Genomic DNA, 17,620 nt, shown 5'->3' on the forward strand with positions numbered 1-17,620 from the left:
TACTATTCATGTTTACACAGCTGCTGACTTCTGGTAGCGTTTCTAAGATAGAAAATGATCACGTTCTGGCCCGCTTCACTCGCCCTCAGTCTCCAGTCACAATTTGTTCTTTCTGCCAGTTGACCATGGAACTATTACTTATATTTAAATATCTAGCCATGCATTTTTTTGGAAATTGAAACATGAATTGAAAGAGGCCATCACTTGTTACTACTGCACAGCCTATTCACAAGTGCTCCAAAATTAATGTGGAGATGAAAATTAAGGTGATTAAGAAATATGAAGGTGGCAGACAAAGCGTATTGGCAAAAGCATTGGAGCTTTGTCTCTGTTTTGACAACTCACACCGTCGTGAAAGATGCTCACCATATAAAAAAAAAAAAAAAAAAAAAAAACACATGTGTAAAGGTCTGTCCACTAAATAATAACAAAACTATTCTGGTGCCAGAACAGTTTCATTATTATTACAGTGCACTGCCAGAAAATGTAATATTTTTATATCAACAATACACAGTATAGTAGTGTGTGCCATAAATACTGTATTTATTAAATGTAGTTTCCTACATGTTTCATATGAAGGAAACTTCTAAAAAATAACATTTTAACCATGCACACTGACACTGTAAAAATGTATACATAACCTGTGAGGTATGATTAATGGGTGGGGAGGTGTGGTCAGTTTCGACTTCTGGGGTCTATCAGGGGTGTGTCTAAAGAGGTGGCATGTGGTGGCACCGCCTCCCCAAAAATATGACTGGGCCCCAATGCCACTGGACTAGAGTACTGTCAATCTGACAATGTCTAACGCCATTGGATCAGAGTGCTGCCAATTGCTGCCTTTAAATTTGGCAATGCTGAATGCCATTGGATCAGAGTGCTGCCAATCGCTGCCTGTAAATTTGACAATGCCCAACGCTATTGGATCAGAGTGCTGCCAATTTCTGCCTATAAATTTGGCAATGCCCAACGTTATTGGATCAGAGTACTGCCAATCACTGCCTGTAAATTTGACAATACTCAACGCCACTGGATCAGAGCGCTGCCAATCGTTGCCTGTAAATTTGACAATACTCAACGCCATTGGATCAGAGTGCTGTCAGTAGCTGCTTCATATGCAATGCAGAATCACAGTACAGTACCACATTTTTCAAATGGGAGATGACACACGACTCGACCACAGACCACATCTCTGGTCATGCTATGTACACACTCGTGCCCAATACTTTCTAAACCAATTTTCAACGCTGTATTTATTTGATAGAATTTTCTGATACTCCATGGGCTCCCCCGACTGGTTCTTGGTCCTCCCCGTGTTCCCTCATTTAAAAAATCCTGGAATCACCCCTGGTATGTATATGCTAATGTGATGGTTTACCCCTTATTGGCATCCTTGTGAAAATGCTCTGTCTTCAAAACAAAGCGGTACATTGTATTATACTTAATATCTTCTATTTTTATTGTACGTTCTCGAAGTACCAAGGACAGGTGCCTTGATCAAAAAAAGAAAAAAAAGGCCCATCTTAAGATGGGACATTTTTATTGTGTGTACAGGCCTACAATTTGCAAAACACCAATGTAAAGCTGCTACTCACTCCCAGAATTCGGTGACAGGAGAGGTGAAGTTGGTTGCATTGACCGCCAGCCACAAGCTCTTGTTCCTGCGGACAGTGTCCTCCACACAGTTCGCTGTATTCCAGGCCCGGCTGCATTTGGCCCACGGTAGCTCAGTCTGGAAGCACTGGAGCAGGTAGTAGAGCCCCCATGCCAGGATCACGATGTAGTACACATTCAGCAAGGACACGATCACAATAGATGCATACCCGATACCTGTGACATGAGAAAAACAAAACTATTTTTTTTTACTGCACCTAGAGATCGAAGAACTCTCAGGAATATATGTATTGGACACAAGGAAATACCCATTTTTTTTCATTTGTTCACTCACATTTTTCCCCATGTTACTGTACGTGTTATTCTTTGCTCCAGACAGAACGAACAGCGGGAGGCTGAAGATAATTAATGGTAAGTATTTTAAAGCAATAAGTTAACAGGCATCATTTAGACCTTCATTATTGTATTGGATAGAGTTTCACAGCCGGGAGCTGAGACCTCCTCCTGTCCTGCTGCATTCTCCACATGGCAACAGACACCGCCACGTCACCAACACCTCCAGGTCTCAGCTGTGGGTGTGAGATGAGGTGGCAGATGCCACAGATCCAATGACATTGAAACACAGGGGAGGACAATGGGACAGGGCTTGTCTGCCAAGCGCCACGCCTGTAGACTATGACCCCTGCCACCTGTGTGAGCCTGTCTCCAGTACCATGGGTGCTGAGGTGACAGGCATGCGATTCATTGCTCCTTTGCTAGCACGCTACCTAATTATCAGCAACGGGCTCTGGAGTCCCGGTGATTTTAAACGTCTCCTTGTAACGAAGGAAGCCGAAGCACTGACACCTCGCTGCAAACTCCCGTCTGCTTTGAAACGGCACCATTTGGGACACGAACATGGTTATATTTTGCCTTATCGCAATCTTCCAGCAACAGAGTGGTAAGAGTGTTTTTATAGGGTTGGCATGGCAGCCGTTGCTTGGCTGGATTCTCGCCTCTGCCTCAGATCTCAGGTTTGGCATTTCCCTCCTGTGTTCTAGCCGTGCTGCCATGGCAACAGAAAAATCAGCACGCTCTGGGCATGCGTAAATCTTGAGGGCTTCGTCTGTGTGTATGAGAGACTTATGACTATACTTCTCATCCAAGACCAGGCTGGTAGTGTTAGAAATACAAGGCACAAGGAAACTTCAGCGATGTGCGATATGTTGTAAGCGCATGGATCCTTCCAGAAGCAATCTTAAAATCAGACTTTGTCTATGGGCTTTGAGTGCAACTAGGCACCCTAATAAGACCATGTATTATCTCTGTGCTGGGAACCTAATGAGGGCATCAGCTGCAACGCCAGCCATCATGCAGAGAACCTCCTGAGATTTTTTTTTTTTTTTTTGCATTTACTAGTCCAGGGTGAGCAAAACACATTGTATTCTTTTACTGTTACAATGGTAACCGTTTGTTCTGTAACTTTTTACATTTCAGATGTGTCCCTACAAAGAAAAACAAGCACAACTACACAATTCAACCATGTCTGAATTTCAGCTGGGCAGTATGACAAGCCCTGCAGTGTTAAATGGCAGTTAAATCTCTGATTCCCTTCATAAGAGATCCAAATGATAGCTGACATGAAAAGATACCATCAAGTGGATATTAATTTGTTTACTAGCATCTCCTTCCTTTCAACTGGCAGGTACTGTTATGCAGGGTGATCAACCAGGTTGATTCCATTTGCTCATCTCTCTCAACAGTTGAGCAAAGGATGCCATGTGTCCAGAAGGCTACAATGCTCTGAAGGCTTTGCAGATATGCCAGAACCCACCTGTGAAGATGGGACACAGTTTCTCCCAACAGGTAATCCCCCCCTCAGAAGTGAACTGGCCTAGAGCCACTTCCAAGAAGAACACAGGCAGGCCTCCTCCAAACAAAAAGATGAAGTATGGAATTAAAAAGGCACCTGCAATGAGAGAGCACAGAGATTTTTTTTCCCCCCCCAAGAAAACTCAAAGTACCATAATTACTTTCACAGATTTTCTGCATCTCCATTTTTAAGTGTTTCCTTTATTATATAAATAAGTGTTGCACTGACCTCCGCCGTTCTTGTAGCAGAGGTATGGGAAACGCCACACGTTACCCAAACCCACAAAGCCGCCTGCAACCGAGAGCACAAAGTCAAGCTTGCTGGCCCACTTCTCCCTCTGTGGTGCCTTTCCTTCAGCCTCATCCTCTGGCCGGGTGCCTGGGCTCTTTCCAGGAGATGGCTTCAAGGTGTCTTTGTGGAAGTCCTTCAGGAACTGGAGCTTCTCTTTCTGTGACATTCTGTGGAAGTATGGGGGGTGGTCAGGAAAACCTGTTGCATATTGAGTCAGGGCTTCATCATAGACCACTAAAAGTATAATAAAGCGTTAAATAAATCTGTGTGGAGTTTGCATATTCTCCCCATGTCTGAATGAGCTTCCTCTGGGTGCTCCGGTTTCCTCCCACAGTCCAAAGACATGCTGTTCAGGTTCCCCCATAGTGTGTGAGTGACAGAGAGTGTGTTCCACTGATGTATAGATGAGTGACCCAGTGTAAGTAGCGTATCTAGCAGTGTAAGTCACCACGGTGAATAAGGTGTGATAACTGAAAAGGAAGTTAGACAACATTAAAATAGTTTACAGCAGAAGTTCCATGTTTAAATATGTAGATGACCAAAGGGTTTAAGTTTCTTCCACTTGAAAAACTGACATTTGACTTGTATGATAGAGTGGGGGGGTGCGAGGATACAGGGGTGCGAGGGTGTGGGGGCGTGGTGGGTTTGACCAGTGCCTGCTGTGTGGCAGGTCTGGGGTTCGAGCCCAGCTTGGGGTGCCTTGTGCTAGACTGGCATCCCGTCCTGGGTGTGTCCCCTCCCCCTTCGGCCTTATGCCCTGTGTTGCCGGGCTAGGCTCTGGTTTGCTGCACCTCCGCTCAGGACAAGCGGTTGTAGACATTGGTTGGACTTGCATGAAAATCCTAATAAATTCTGGATTGTCTTGACATCCTTCTGAAAGTTACTAAAAACTGTTACATGATCATACCAGTGATATATTGTAACCTTCTGATCTTGAGCCCTCGCTCTACGCACGTGGGCATACTTTTCCTCAATTTCCTGTCTCAGCCCATATGGTGTTGTGACTGTGCCGTTCATGAAACTAATTTTAAAAAAAAAAAAAAAAAAAAAAAAAAAAAAAAAAAAAAAAACACCCTTTTCACTAAACAGCTACAGCCTCCACGAAACACCTCTGCAATCACTTTAATGTAATCTGAGGCTACAGTGATAGTCAGCAGGCATTCGGTGTAAAAATTTTAAATACGTCAAAATCCCGATGACAATTCAAAAACAGTTAATTGTAGAGGCCCAGTAACAGCGCACTGTGGGTGTTCAAAGGGTTGTATTGCTGGTCATTGTATGTTGACATCCGAGTAGTACAAATGTGTATATAATTAAGAGCAATTAAAACAGAAAGCGGAGGCTCCTGTTGTGGGCTAAAAAAAAAAAAAAAAAAAAAAAAAAAATCCATCGCCTCATCAAAACAAGCCCCAGGCCGTGACTTCCGTGTGAACTCCCGAAGGTTTGGCTTTTCTGTCCAACAGGTTCATTAGGTTTCAATTGACCATGAAGTTAAATCAGTCTGCAAACACATACTTTGTTAATCATAAGAACAAGAGCCCAACAAAATCACAAATGCGCAGAGAAGTTATTCATTACCCCGATTCCGTTTATTAGAACTCCACAACTGCCATTACAGTCTGTGACATACATACACACGGATGCAAGTTTTTAACTACTCGTAGACCTTCCTCCAGACACAGAACAAATGTGTTTAAGGTGGACATGCATGCTTAAGATTTTATTTTGTCATTGCTAACTGCTGATGTAAAGGTAAAATAAAATGAGTGGTTTAATGTAACGTAAAGGACGCATCACCACGTGGGAGTCTAAAACCTGTTGAACAAGCACACCAAGACAATAGAAAACATGTGAATTCCAAAGATATTTTAAGTGATGCTGCTTATGTATTTAATACAAGTACAAAATGGCAAAACAGTACAGGTTCATGCTTCCTTCATGTATCTGAACACTGACTAACGCATTAGCCACCGGTAACAAATCACGAGCTTTCTGAATTTTGCGCAGCTACTTGGGAAGTAAGTTTTTTGGAGAACATAGAAGATAAAAATATATTCCTGATGCATGCAGGTACCCGCTTGTCTGCCATACACAAACCACACACACCCACACATTCACAAGCCAGCATACTCACAAACCATGCCGGAAGTGTTTCCAAAGCACAGCAGAAGGAGTACAACATGCTGTGTTCTTTTGTGCATGTGGAGAACATTCTGAAACACCACGCACTAGCCTACATAAAACCATAGTGTGTCTGACTGGCTGAATGGTTTCTTCGCCAATTTTTAACAGTCGGGAAAACTAAAAAACAGACTAAAGTGCAGTTTAGTAATACTTATGTTAACACAATCACTCTGTAAATTCTTAATTCTGCTGAAGTTATAGTGTGAATTAAGAAAAAAAGACCGAAACTAGGTCATGGTTGACACTACAGAGGAATGTGAATAATTTATCCCTGCTCATTGTTCAAATATTTTGAGCTCATGATTTTGAATAATTCTTAATTACTGTTAATTTGGGTATTGGCGCAGGGGCAAGTGGGGTCACAGCGAGCCAGAGCCTAACCCGGCAACACAGGGCGCAAGGCTGGAGGGGGAGGGGACGCACCCAGGACGGAACACCAGTCCATCACAAGGCACCCCAAGCGGGACTCAAACCCCAGACTCACCAGAGAGCAGGCAAAGGTCAAACCCGCTGTGCCACCACACCTCCCCATCAACAGATAATAAAACATAATTTTTTCCTAAATACTAATATAGCAACCAGTATTATTGGAGATTAAATCATATTGGTGCTTAGGATAAATATCTTTTGGAGGGGAGTTTTGTGGCAGTTGGAATGACACTGGACAGCCCGAGAGACAGCAAATAAGGCAGTGGGAGTTGGCAGGCCAGTCTGCACCTTCCATGAGGAAGGTCCTCCAGACAAGCTCCAAAGGGATTGTATAGAACATACCCCCAGGACAGCCCAAGATGGAGGGAGACTGAGCAACCCAAAGGCTTAGAGTTAAGGTTTTCAAAATCAGGTCTTCAGTATTCATCTTGACAGATACGGATTCCACACTAGTCAACAAGTGGGGCCTGGCCAGAAGATAACGCACATTGCCCAGAACTTCTACGTGTCATCAGCCCAAACCCCATTCAGAGTAGCACAAAGGTGTCGGGTCAAATGAAAACAAGAGAGTGGTGTCAACGTTAGGACAACATCAGGGATCTTGTGGACTGTTTAAGGGTTTTAAAGCCTTGATTATGCACTGGTTCCATCCCCTGGTAGCAAAAGGCAAAAACCTGGAGAAGCCTCTGCAGCAGGTTGGATGTTGTATATCCCTGGTAGAATTATGCTCTCAAAATACAAACCCTTGTAAGCATAAATTTAAACTTTTGGTTTGAGGATGTTTTTGACTGTTACTGTTATATTCTTCAGCTTCCTCCACACATGACTTGCAAGGCCAGAATAATTCATTTTGGTTTATAAATATCCCCCCTATATTCCATTAATATCAAAGGCTATTTAGCAAAGAGCAATCGCAACTCAAGTCAAGCTTAAGTGGAACAAATTCCAGTAAGAACCAACATTTAATTCATTGTTAAACATAAACCACACTGGTCGATGCTGATGGGTGTGTGAGGCTGCTGGAAAATGCCAGATGAATGTAGGCAAAGATGATTCATTATGCATATTTCAGCAAACCACAACATCTTTATACTTGTAACACTCTGTTATGAGAAAAAGTGTTTGTTATTGCAGTCTGAGGCATCGCATTTAACACCCAGTTGGAAAAAGAATCTGGAAGTCCTACGTCCTAATAGGATAGGAGGATCAGAATATTTAGATTTGTATGAGTGCTACCTACAGGCATTCTTCTGGAAACCCTTGGACTTCCAGTGACCAATAAGAGGCAATTTAAATTTAGACAAATATGCAGGAAAATATCTACAGTATTGGGTTAAGCTTATACAAGGCAGAGTTTGTAAAAAGGGTTACCCTGGAAGGGGTATCAAAGGCTTGTTCTGTCTTTCCTGCACTTGGCCAATGGAGATGAAGAACTGGATACACAACATCCAAATGACTTCAGGGCTACCAGCAGTAGAATGCGCACCATTTACACAAAACACTTGGGACACTTAGCTGTACTTTCCTTACAATGCTCATGTTATCCATCAACTGGCTCCAATTGGTAAAAAAAATTTAAGAAAAAGTTCTTCAGGTTAAGCATTTCATTCATCTTTCAGGAAATCATATATATTTTCTTTGCTTTTCAATGTTGTTTTGCAGAAAAATGTTGCAAAGCATGATGCTCGAATGCCATACGTTTTACAGATAATTAGTGATCAGATAACACACATTTCCCCAAATACTAGTCCTTGGAGAAACCGAGGGAGGAAAACAGCACACTTCAATCAAGACAGAGAAGAAGAAAAAAAAAAAAAAAAAAAAAAAAAAAAAAAAGACTCTATGTCCCAGAGGTGCTTTTAACACAAAACCACAGCTCTGGTCTGAGTATAGAGGCTGAACCACATGTCGGTAAGCTACTGAAGACAGCTAAAAAGCTCTCCTCCTCCAGGATATGTTCTCCTGAGAGTAGCAAGCCTTCCATGTTATCACCTGCACAATAAAGATTCAGTAAACTTCTGCACACAACTTCTTCAACACAGTTTTGCTTTGTGTGCATGGAATGGAAGAAGTCGAGTGTTCCTGGTTCCGTCTACCTGTGTGTTTGTCTCCTGGTACCCTGTTGGCCTCTATACCACTGCTAATCGAAAGCCAGTGGAAGTTCTACATTTATTTTCCCATCAACAAAGAGAGCCTTTGATGTTTGTTTTATTCCAACTAACAGGTTATATCAGAGCAGTGGCATGCCATAAATAACATTTTGAATATTTACTGCTGGTTCCTTTAAACACATGCAAATGTCAGAATTGTGATTAATTTGATGAAGAATCTTCAGTCTGTATGACTGATATCATCAACACTGTAGGTTTACATGGCATGAAAGAAAATTTCACAAAGTTTTATTGAGAAATTAAGAGAAATAAAACTGTAGGTTTGAAGATTTGCTTCTTCGGGAAAATGTAGTGTTTTTTTTTTCTTCAGTCAGGCAGTCACCAGGCTTCTACTCTTAATGTGAATTATATTAAATAATTGCTACATCCTTCAATGTACCTTACCAATTACAAAAAGTATGGTATACATACATGTGTAAAAGACTGTTCCTGAAAACACAAAATGTCATTCATGACAAGCATCTACCTCTGATATGAAACAACTTTGCTAACCGTCTTCTTAAACGTGAGAGTGCTGTACATCAGATAATGCTGATTGTCAGGTATGTCATTAGCACATAACCAGAAAAACTGGAATTCTTTGGCAAGGGCAGGCTGGGGAGAGGACCCAAACTAGTTATGCATCTTGGCTGAAGGTTCCCCATGCACCTAGTGGAGTGCATTTTACCAGTTGTCTCTTGACCAGTAAGTGTTGTCAATATACAGCTGGTGTCAATGGGGTGATAGAGTAATGCACACTCTCTGTGGCACCTGGGCAGACCTGGGTGGTGTTCAGGACAAATGGTTCAGAACTGGGGTTGGCAAAAACAACTTCATATTCCGAAAATATCGTCCTGCAAGTCCAAACATTTACCGATTTTAACAATGAAGTGGTAGATAAAACATCACACTGAACACAAACTAAGAATAGCGTCTGCATACGTGTGGGCTATATTTTCATTTACGTTTAGATGTATTCATTTAGCAGACGCTTTTCTCCAAAGCGACATACATCTCATAGAAAATACAATGTGTGCATTACATTAGCAGAAAGACTTAGTTGCAGGCATGTGATCCTTAAATAGTTACTTTCCACCATATGAACCAATGTTCATCAAATAAGCAGCTGCATAAAACTCAGAATATCGACGATTCCCGATCACCTTCCTACTATTTACGTGCATTACAGGAGTAGCTGCATAAAGGTTTATCCGGGCATGATCTTAAAGTTATGGCGTATGAACATTTACACCTTACATGAACTTAGGAGATCATGGGCAAAGTGAGCAATTACACGCATCCTGGAAATTTCTAGCAGCTATTCCCAACATTAGCCTCATTTAGCTGACATTTTTCTCCAAAGCAACTTACAATGTTAAGGTTACAATTATTACATGCTTACAGTCATTTACCCATTTAAACAGCTGGGTAATTTTCACTTGAACAATTCAGGGTAAGTACCTTGCTCAAGTGTACTATAGCCAGAGGTAAGGATCAAACATGCAACCTTTGGATCCAAAAGTTATAGCGCTACCCACTACACTATCAGATGTTTCTCAGATACAGCTTTCGGGGAAATTCCATATCATTGGCTCAGACTCCTTTTCCGTTATCTTATCTCCCTGCTTAACATAACAGTCAAACTTACGTGTAGTATCTGGCAGTAGCCCTTATTACACACATTTATCAACCGGCCAAGGTTTTGTAAAAGCACATATCAAAAAGCCTATTATTCTAAGTGAAACTCAAATGTTGCTGCAATATTATACTAGTGACAAGTATAAATTGTAAATATAACAAAGTCAGCTGAGAACATTATGATTTCAGCAATAGCAACCACACAATTCAGTAGAATTTATAAGCTGGCGTATGGCACTGTGCTTGCGCCGACTAATTCAGTACAAATGATCGTAAAAGGCAAAAGTGGAACAAAAACAGAAACAGTCCACTCATGGAGGGATGACTTACATTTCCTTCATATGAGATGCAGCGTAGATGTTGCCGTTTCAGCTGTCAGCATAACCTCCCCTGAGCCCTGATGTTGACCGAGTTAAAAAGCAGGAAGGATGAAGGTGGGACACGCCCCCGCACTTTGGACTAACACATACACCGAAGAGGCGGAGCGTTGAATTGGACGGGGACAGTTGTTTTGACATTGACTGAAAACGGTAAATTTCCACTTTCTCACTGTACTTTGGCTGGATGATGCATTCACACAACAGCAAGTGAGATCAGCCCTGTTGCGAGAAGGCCATTACTTGGACGGACGGTGGAGCTCAGAAAGAAGCAAGCTGAAAGAAACGACAATTTAAGCGAAGCAAGCACCTCAATAATGCTAACATCTACACAAGGGCTGAGAAACGATTCAAATGTACAATTAATATATAATAAAATAATGAAAAAAAATGGACGCGAATAACCATTAAGGAAAAGCTGAATATGCTACTTATATCTAACTTCATGTAATATGTACATCTATGTAAATAATTTAAGTACGTGCATTTAAACAATACATACAGGCAATTGCTTTTAAAATTAAATATGCAAGACCTAATTCTCCTTTACATACCTCATAATTTCACATAAAAATGTAAACTCAAGTTCTCCTTCACATACATAACTCTACGACTTCATATCACAACCAGAAAGGAACAAGACTCAATAGATATTACTTGCAAGACAACAAACATTATGTCAAATCTCATTCCACAAGGAACAGCAAACCACAAATGAGTTTGACCAGCTGAGCTAGTATCACTAGTCCAGCCGCAGAATTTACATGGCATAACCGGCACCCTTGACAATAGGACCATTGTTGAATCTGCACCATTTCTTCACACTCTGGCATGGGATTGCAGGACTCATACCAGAACAAGAGGATCTTTTTTTCCACAAGAGCACAAGATATCAAAAAAGGGAACAAAAGAGTACTTAACTTTCAAGAAAGATAAAAATCAACTAACAGCAATTCTGATGCCAGCGTGCAAAATACTGGAAAGCAACCAACATCTTCTGCAGTGTAATTCATGATTATTGACTTGGAAGCAGCCACAGGAGACTCGGTGGAGAGGAGGTGGTCTTGCTGGGCGATAGATGAAAGTTTCTGGGCTCTATTTAATTTAACCCCAAACAAGCACACCTCCTGTTGAGGTCTACTGTCAACGGGTTGTCCTCCTCTTCCAGTCCCAACTCTCTAATTTAGAGAAGCAAGCCTAAACTTATTTAAATTATTTGATCACAGATTTCACCTGCACTAAAACCGGATTTGAAATAATTAGTCACAATTTTTAATTTGTTTGAGGAAATAAAGCAAAGCCGTCCGCAGTAGGGGGTGGGCTTCACACCAGATTATTCAACACCTGTGTCTCTGGTGCTGATTAATGGGATACGAGTGTCCCTCAGGTCTGCGGAGGCCTGGAGGAAAACAGGAAACTTGAGCGCTGTATGACTCAGGTAGTTACCTGTCAAATGTTTACAAAGGGAGAGCCAGTTAACTTTTATTCAAATTGTTGCTATCAGGGAAGATCTCACACGATAATTTTCTACCTGTCCAAAAGCAAAAATGCAGCTTGTGCATGTGTGCGTTTTTTTTTTTCCTCCCCTTCCCTGGTTCTACGGCTCTCGATAAAACGTAAAGGAAACAAATTTTAACTTTCTGTCTGGTTTGACTTTAACAATTCCACAATTTGTCCAGATAAATGACCAAATAAGGTTTATCAGTGGTTCCATTCCCACTGCACCTTTATAAAGATATATAAGCTATTCATTCATCAAATTCAAAACCAAGGTTACTGTGTACAAATGCATCAATAGAACTGCTCCCGGCTATTTACAGGACTTGATCAAGCGGTACACCCCAGCCAGGCCCCTTCGCTCGTCTATTTCTGCTCGCTTGGTGGTCCCGCGCACGAAAGGCAACACTCGGAGGTTCTCGGTTCTGGGTCCGTTGTGGTGGAATGACCTTCCCCTGTCACTCAGACAGCGGAAACTCTGTCTGTTTTCAAGAAGGGTCTGAAAACCCACCTTTTCCAGATCCACTTTGCCGAAGATCTCTTCAGATCATCTATGGTGTAACTGTTCACGCATCGTAACTCTAGAAGCATCCCCATATACAACCTTCATTCAGCCATTACTCTGGTATTGTACTGCTCATTTGTGTATCTTATAATATTTAATAAAAAAAAAAAAATTGGTGTGGGTATCGGGATTTGTCTGTGTCTTATGCACCTACTTGAAGGATGAACCTCAGTGCAGCAAGTGGGAGGGAACAAACTAGGTTTGCTTGAGACTTTCATGTCTGCAGCTGTGTCTCCTTCTCTCAATGTAATGCATAAATTGTACTTTTGCTGAGATGTACGTCGCCTTGGACAAAAGCGTCTGCTAAATGAATAAATGTAAACGTAAATGTCATTCACTTTTCCTAGCATAATGGTTAAAGTCACTGCCTTTGGATCCAAAGGTTGCAGGTTTCAATCCCACCTCTGGCTGTACTACCCTTGAGCGGGGTACTTACTCTAAATTGTGCCAGTAAAATTACCCAACTGTATAAATGGGTGAATAATTGTAAGTTGCTTTGGTGAAAAACATCAGATAAATGAGTAAATATGATACAGAGGTATAGCGTATAGGATATTCACTACTCTTCGGGGAACAAAATCTACCAGATCTATCCCAAATTTCTATATCACTGGTGAACTGGAAAAATAACCCATGACTTCCATCCATTGCCAGTGGCTGTCTGACTTTCTTCCCAGATGTTACCTGTATAGGTAGATGCAAAGCCCAGCATACTGGATCACTCTTATAGTGTTTGTATGTGACACTTTTAACCACCTACGCCACTAGGCGGTTGAGATGATCAAGGCCATAGCCTTACGCAGTCATTATAACCGTATTTGTTTCTTTTTCTGTTTTCTTCGGCCCCAAGGACAACCTGCCTCCACAGCGAGTGGGGATTTTCTAGAGGGCAAGCTTTAAAAGATACATGGCTATCACGGTACATGAGATGTAAAAGCACGGGTTTGGACCAGTCTGACTTCTCTTCAAAAACGTCTTCTGTTATAATCGCTCTCTCGTTCTTGGAATTTCCCTTTTATTCATTAATTATTCCTTCTATCCATGTAGAAAACTGGAAAGCAGAACACAGCAATATCCTGAACACAGGAGCGAACACCAAGCTGGTGGTGTTTTATCCACTAAGGGGTACTCACCAACAAAATAGTAGTATTTACTATACTCCTTAACGTTCTATTTGATTACTACAAAAAAAGTCATTAAACTTATTTTGCATTTCCGAGCAACAGCTTAGTTTCCGTGTTCAATGGCCCGTGGCACGCGACCTCATTTTGTCATCTTGCAAGTTCTTTCCACAGCAAAGCCCGTATCTGGTGGCACACAAGTTCTGCTCATATTTCTTAGAGGGCTAAAGGCCTCAAACAGCCTGGTGAAACTCTGTATGAAAGCATATCATACTGTACCACGGTTCCACGGGAACAACGTCGAAATTATGAGTTCACGCACAACCAAATAAACCTCGAAGATCAATCTGTGGATGTTAATACAGTGGCAAACAATGCCGATGCTTGGTTAACATCAAGCAGGCCACTGTATACATGTCAAGTACAAGAACAAAATATTTGTTTCAGATAGGAACATTATGGATAAGTGCTGTGAATTCCTCCTTCATATCAAATGTTTCCAGTACAAAAGACCTAATTCCCTCTAAAGCACATTCAGCAAGATTAATTTGCCTAACCTACATAATCTTTTAGCGCTCACCTAATCCACAGAGTACGGGTGCCCTTTGCTGGAGGTTCAAGTGACAAAAAAATTCAAGTGCTAGACTTGGAAATGAAGCATTTGATTCATATACCTGCCGTCTATTCAAACGTTCAGCTAATAAATTTTGCTCAGGTGAATTTCAGTACATGCAAACAGCACTTATGCATTCATGTACATGTAAAATAATGTCGAAAAGTATTTGGGTCGCGTGTGACACTCAACATTCAGCAGAACGATCATTTCTCGCCTTAAAATTTCAGCCCCGAATAAAACATGCAAAAAAAAAAAAAAAAAAAAAAAAAAAAAATTACGGTTGGTTAAGCACCCTTTTAAAAGAATAGGAAGGAGATGAATTTGTGGCACAGATGTCATGTCTCTTAAAATCATGACACAGATATTTCCATAAAAAGCTGATATTTTGTGGTTAGAGGTGCCGCCTTTGCTTTGGCCCCAAAAGGTTGCAGGTTCAAATCTCACCTCCAGCTGCAGTACCAAAGGCACTAACCCTAAACTGCTCCAGTAAAAATTAGCCAGTTGTATAAATAAGGAAGTAATTGGGACACCTGGTAGCACAGTTAGAGCTGCTGCTGCTTATGGCACCCCCAAAGGTTGCAGGTTTGAATCCCCCCTCCAGCTGTACCACCCTTGAGCAACGTACTTACCCTAAATTACTTCAGTAAAAATTACCCAGCTGTAGAAATAGGTTTTAAAAAAAAAAAAAAAAAATTGTTTGCCGCTCAGTTAGAAAGCGTCAGATATACATTAAAAAAAAAAAGGAGCGGTGTGTGATCGTGCGGAGGATCTTCCATTCACTGGCCGTTTCCCTCACCGCATGGCACTTACACAAAAGTGGGGTGGTGAGCAGGTAGTAAACATGGTGCAGAAACAGTGTAAAAGAAAGGATGCGATCCTAATACCTGACAGGAGGAGACATTTCCCGAGTGCGCAGCATCCTGAACACCTGTTTTCCACTAAAAACAGCATTTATAAAGCAGATCTATAACACACACACACACACACACAATGTCGGGGAAAAAAAAAAAAAAAACCCCACACACACCATCCATTCAATAAAGACGTCTAACACGAGGCTACATTATTATACCTCAAAAAAAAAAAATAAGATGGATGTTGGGTGGTCTACTGACCACCCAAGATCCATCTTATTTTTCTTGAGGTATAATAATGGTAACATAGTAACCAATCGCGCATGATGATGGCGACAAGAACAAGAGTCCTTAGTTATATTTTCATTAATAACGACCAGGTGACTTTGACACACACAACATGAACATGATGGGGGGGGGAAAATGATAAATTGCAGCCAATGAGTACATTTACACACAATATATATGAATAACAGGTGGAGCTGCTCAAAGAAGAGCGAACAAAAGGCATCAATCCATTAGTCATCCGAATGAGTGACTCGGAAAAGCAATAACAAAAAAAAAAAAAAAAAAAAAGGCAATAAATTATAGGAATTAGCATATGCAAAGGAACGTATCATGAGAAAGGTGTCCAGTCCGTGCCGTTTGTTACCTGTCTTATTGTTTCCTTTTATTCCTTGACGCGTCCCTTTGTGTCAGTCAGTGCCGTGTCCGTGACTGGATGCTCAATGAGTGATTTACAACAACGCCGCATTTAATTTATACGCTTTTCTTCCTGACCTTTGTCTCTTAAAATGGGTGACCGTTATACATCAGGTTAAGTGGAAAAACACCAGACAGCCTCCCCCTCTCCGCCGGAGGAGCGCCTTCTTAAAGCGCCACGTCCCGCTCGCGTGAACGCGCGTGAACGCGCGTGAGCGCGCGTGAGCGCGCATGAGCGCGCATGAGCGCGCATGAGCGCGCGGGCTCGGCGCTGCGAAGCGGGGCGGCGGGCGACGAGCGGGTCCGAAAACACTGCTCTTTAACACCAGCCCCCACCACCACCACCGCCAACTCCCCCAACCCCCCACGCCACACCGATAGCACACGCATGCGTACCTTCTTACCTAGATAACGCCTTTGTCCAAGGGGACTGACTACTACTAAGGTCTGCATACTAAGCTGCTTTCAAAGATTGTCCCTTGATCAAGGGCATTACTGTAGTAGTGGGATTCAAACCCGACACGTTCGTATTTCAAGGCGACAGACATGAACCACTACGCCCCCTGCTGTCCAAGCAGTGCACACCGCATGTACATATCAAGGCATCAGGAAGCTTCGCTGATATTCCAGGGAGCTGCTATATATTTATCAATATTTTATGGCTCCAGGGAGGGCTCTTAGTGGGACAGCTGGTAGTGTAGTGGTTGGAGCTACTGGCTTTGGTCCCAAAAGTTCTAGGTTTGATCCCCACCACCGACTCTACTACCCTTGAACAAGGTACTTACCTCAGAATGGCTCCACTAAAAACCACCCAGCTGTGTAAATGATTGTAAGCATGTAATAACTGTGACCTTAATATTGTAAGTTGCTTTGGAGAAAAGCATCAGCCACATGAATAAATGTAAATTCTTAGTATGGTGGTTAGAGCTGTTGCCTTTGGACCTCATGGTGGCAAGTTCAGGTTCTGGCTGCTGCTAGCAAAGGTGTTCATTGTTGCTCACATGGTGGCCATCAAGTAGCATCAGTGTCTCTGAGCACCTGGCTTTTGTGAGAGGATGTGGGTTTGAACCCGGCTCGGTCTTTGTCGAGTTTGTATGTACTTGCTGTATCTCTGTGGGATCTCACTGCTCTGGTTTCCTGTCGCATTTCAAAGACATGCTGTTCAGGTGGATTGTTGACTCTAAAGTCACCCATATTGTTTGTGCGCGTGAGTTAAAGAGAGAAAGTGTTTCACTGGTATGTGGATGAGTGACCCGTTGCAAGTAATGTATCTAGCAGTGTAAATCACCTTGGTGAATAAGGCGTGTGGGTTGATTACACTACTTAGAGTTCGTTGGAAGTCGCTTTGGAGAAAAGCCTCTGCTAAATGACTATGTGTAAATGTAAGGATAAATGAGGCTAGAGTAACTGGGTAAAAAAAAATGTGCCGTGCATATGGAGCACACACATTATAAATGAATAAAGTGATGTTCGGTGTGGAATCTGACTGCTGGAAGTGGCCCAGGGAACAAGGCAGTAAAGAGAACATTTTCCTCCTAAGATGTACTCTCAAGGACACGGGAAGATAAGTGACATTGCACAAATATTTATTGCAAATCAACAACCAAAAAAAAACAATTTTACTTAAGGTATTATGGACAGAATATGAAATAATTATAATGAACGCATAGTTGACAACATTTACAAACGCACTGCTTTCGCCATTTATTGCATAACAGTGTGGCCCGTTTCGG

General features: G+C 41.9%; 1 protein-coding gene across 2 annotated transcripts in view; it reads right to left on the reverse strand.

Annotated features, from left to right (window-relative positions):
* Positions 1 to 16,093, reverse strand: part of LOC108941934 (sodium- and chloride-dependent taurine transporter-like) — a 30,372-nt gene extending 14,279 nt beyond the window's left edge. Inside the window, exons 1-4 of one of the 2 annotated variants that reach the window (XM_018764861.2) lie at positions 15,838 to 16,093; positions 3,692 to 3,921; positions 3,425 to 3,559; positions 1,593 to 1,827 (exon numbers count right to left, since the gene is read on the reverse strand). In XM_018764861.2, the coding sequence (XP_018620377.1) occupies positions 1,593 to 1,827; positions 3,425 to 3,559; positions 3,692 to 3,920 (599 nt within the window). In that variant the 5' untranslated portion in view covers position 3,921; positions 15,838 to 16,093. Of the gene's footprint in view, positions 1 to 1,592; positions 1,828 to 3,424; positions 3,560 to 3,691; positions 3,922 to 10,485; positions 10,868 to 15,837 lie in introns of those variants that run through there. The other variant, XM_018764859.2, reaches the window with a different exon arrangement.
* Positions 16,094 to 17,620: the final 1,527 nt, after the last annotated feature.

Source organism: Scleropages formosus, chromosome 1 (genome assembly GCF_900964775.1).
Source record: "Scleropages formosus chromosome 1, fSclFor1.1, whole genome shotgun sequence".
In the NCBI taxonomy this organism is placed as follows: Eukaryota; Metazoa; Chordata; class Actinopteri; order Osteoglossiformes; family Osteoglossidae; genus Scleropages; species Scleropages formosus.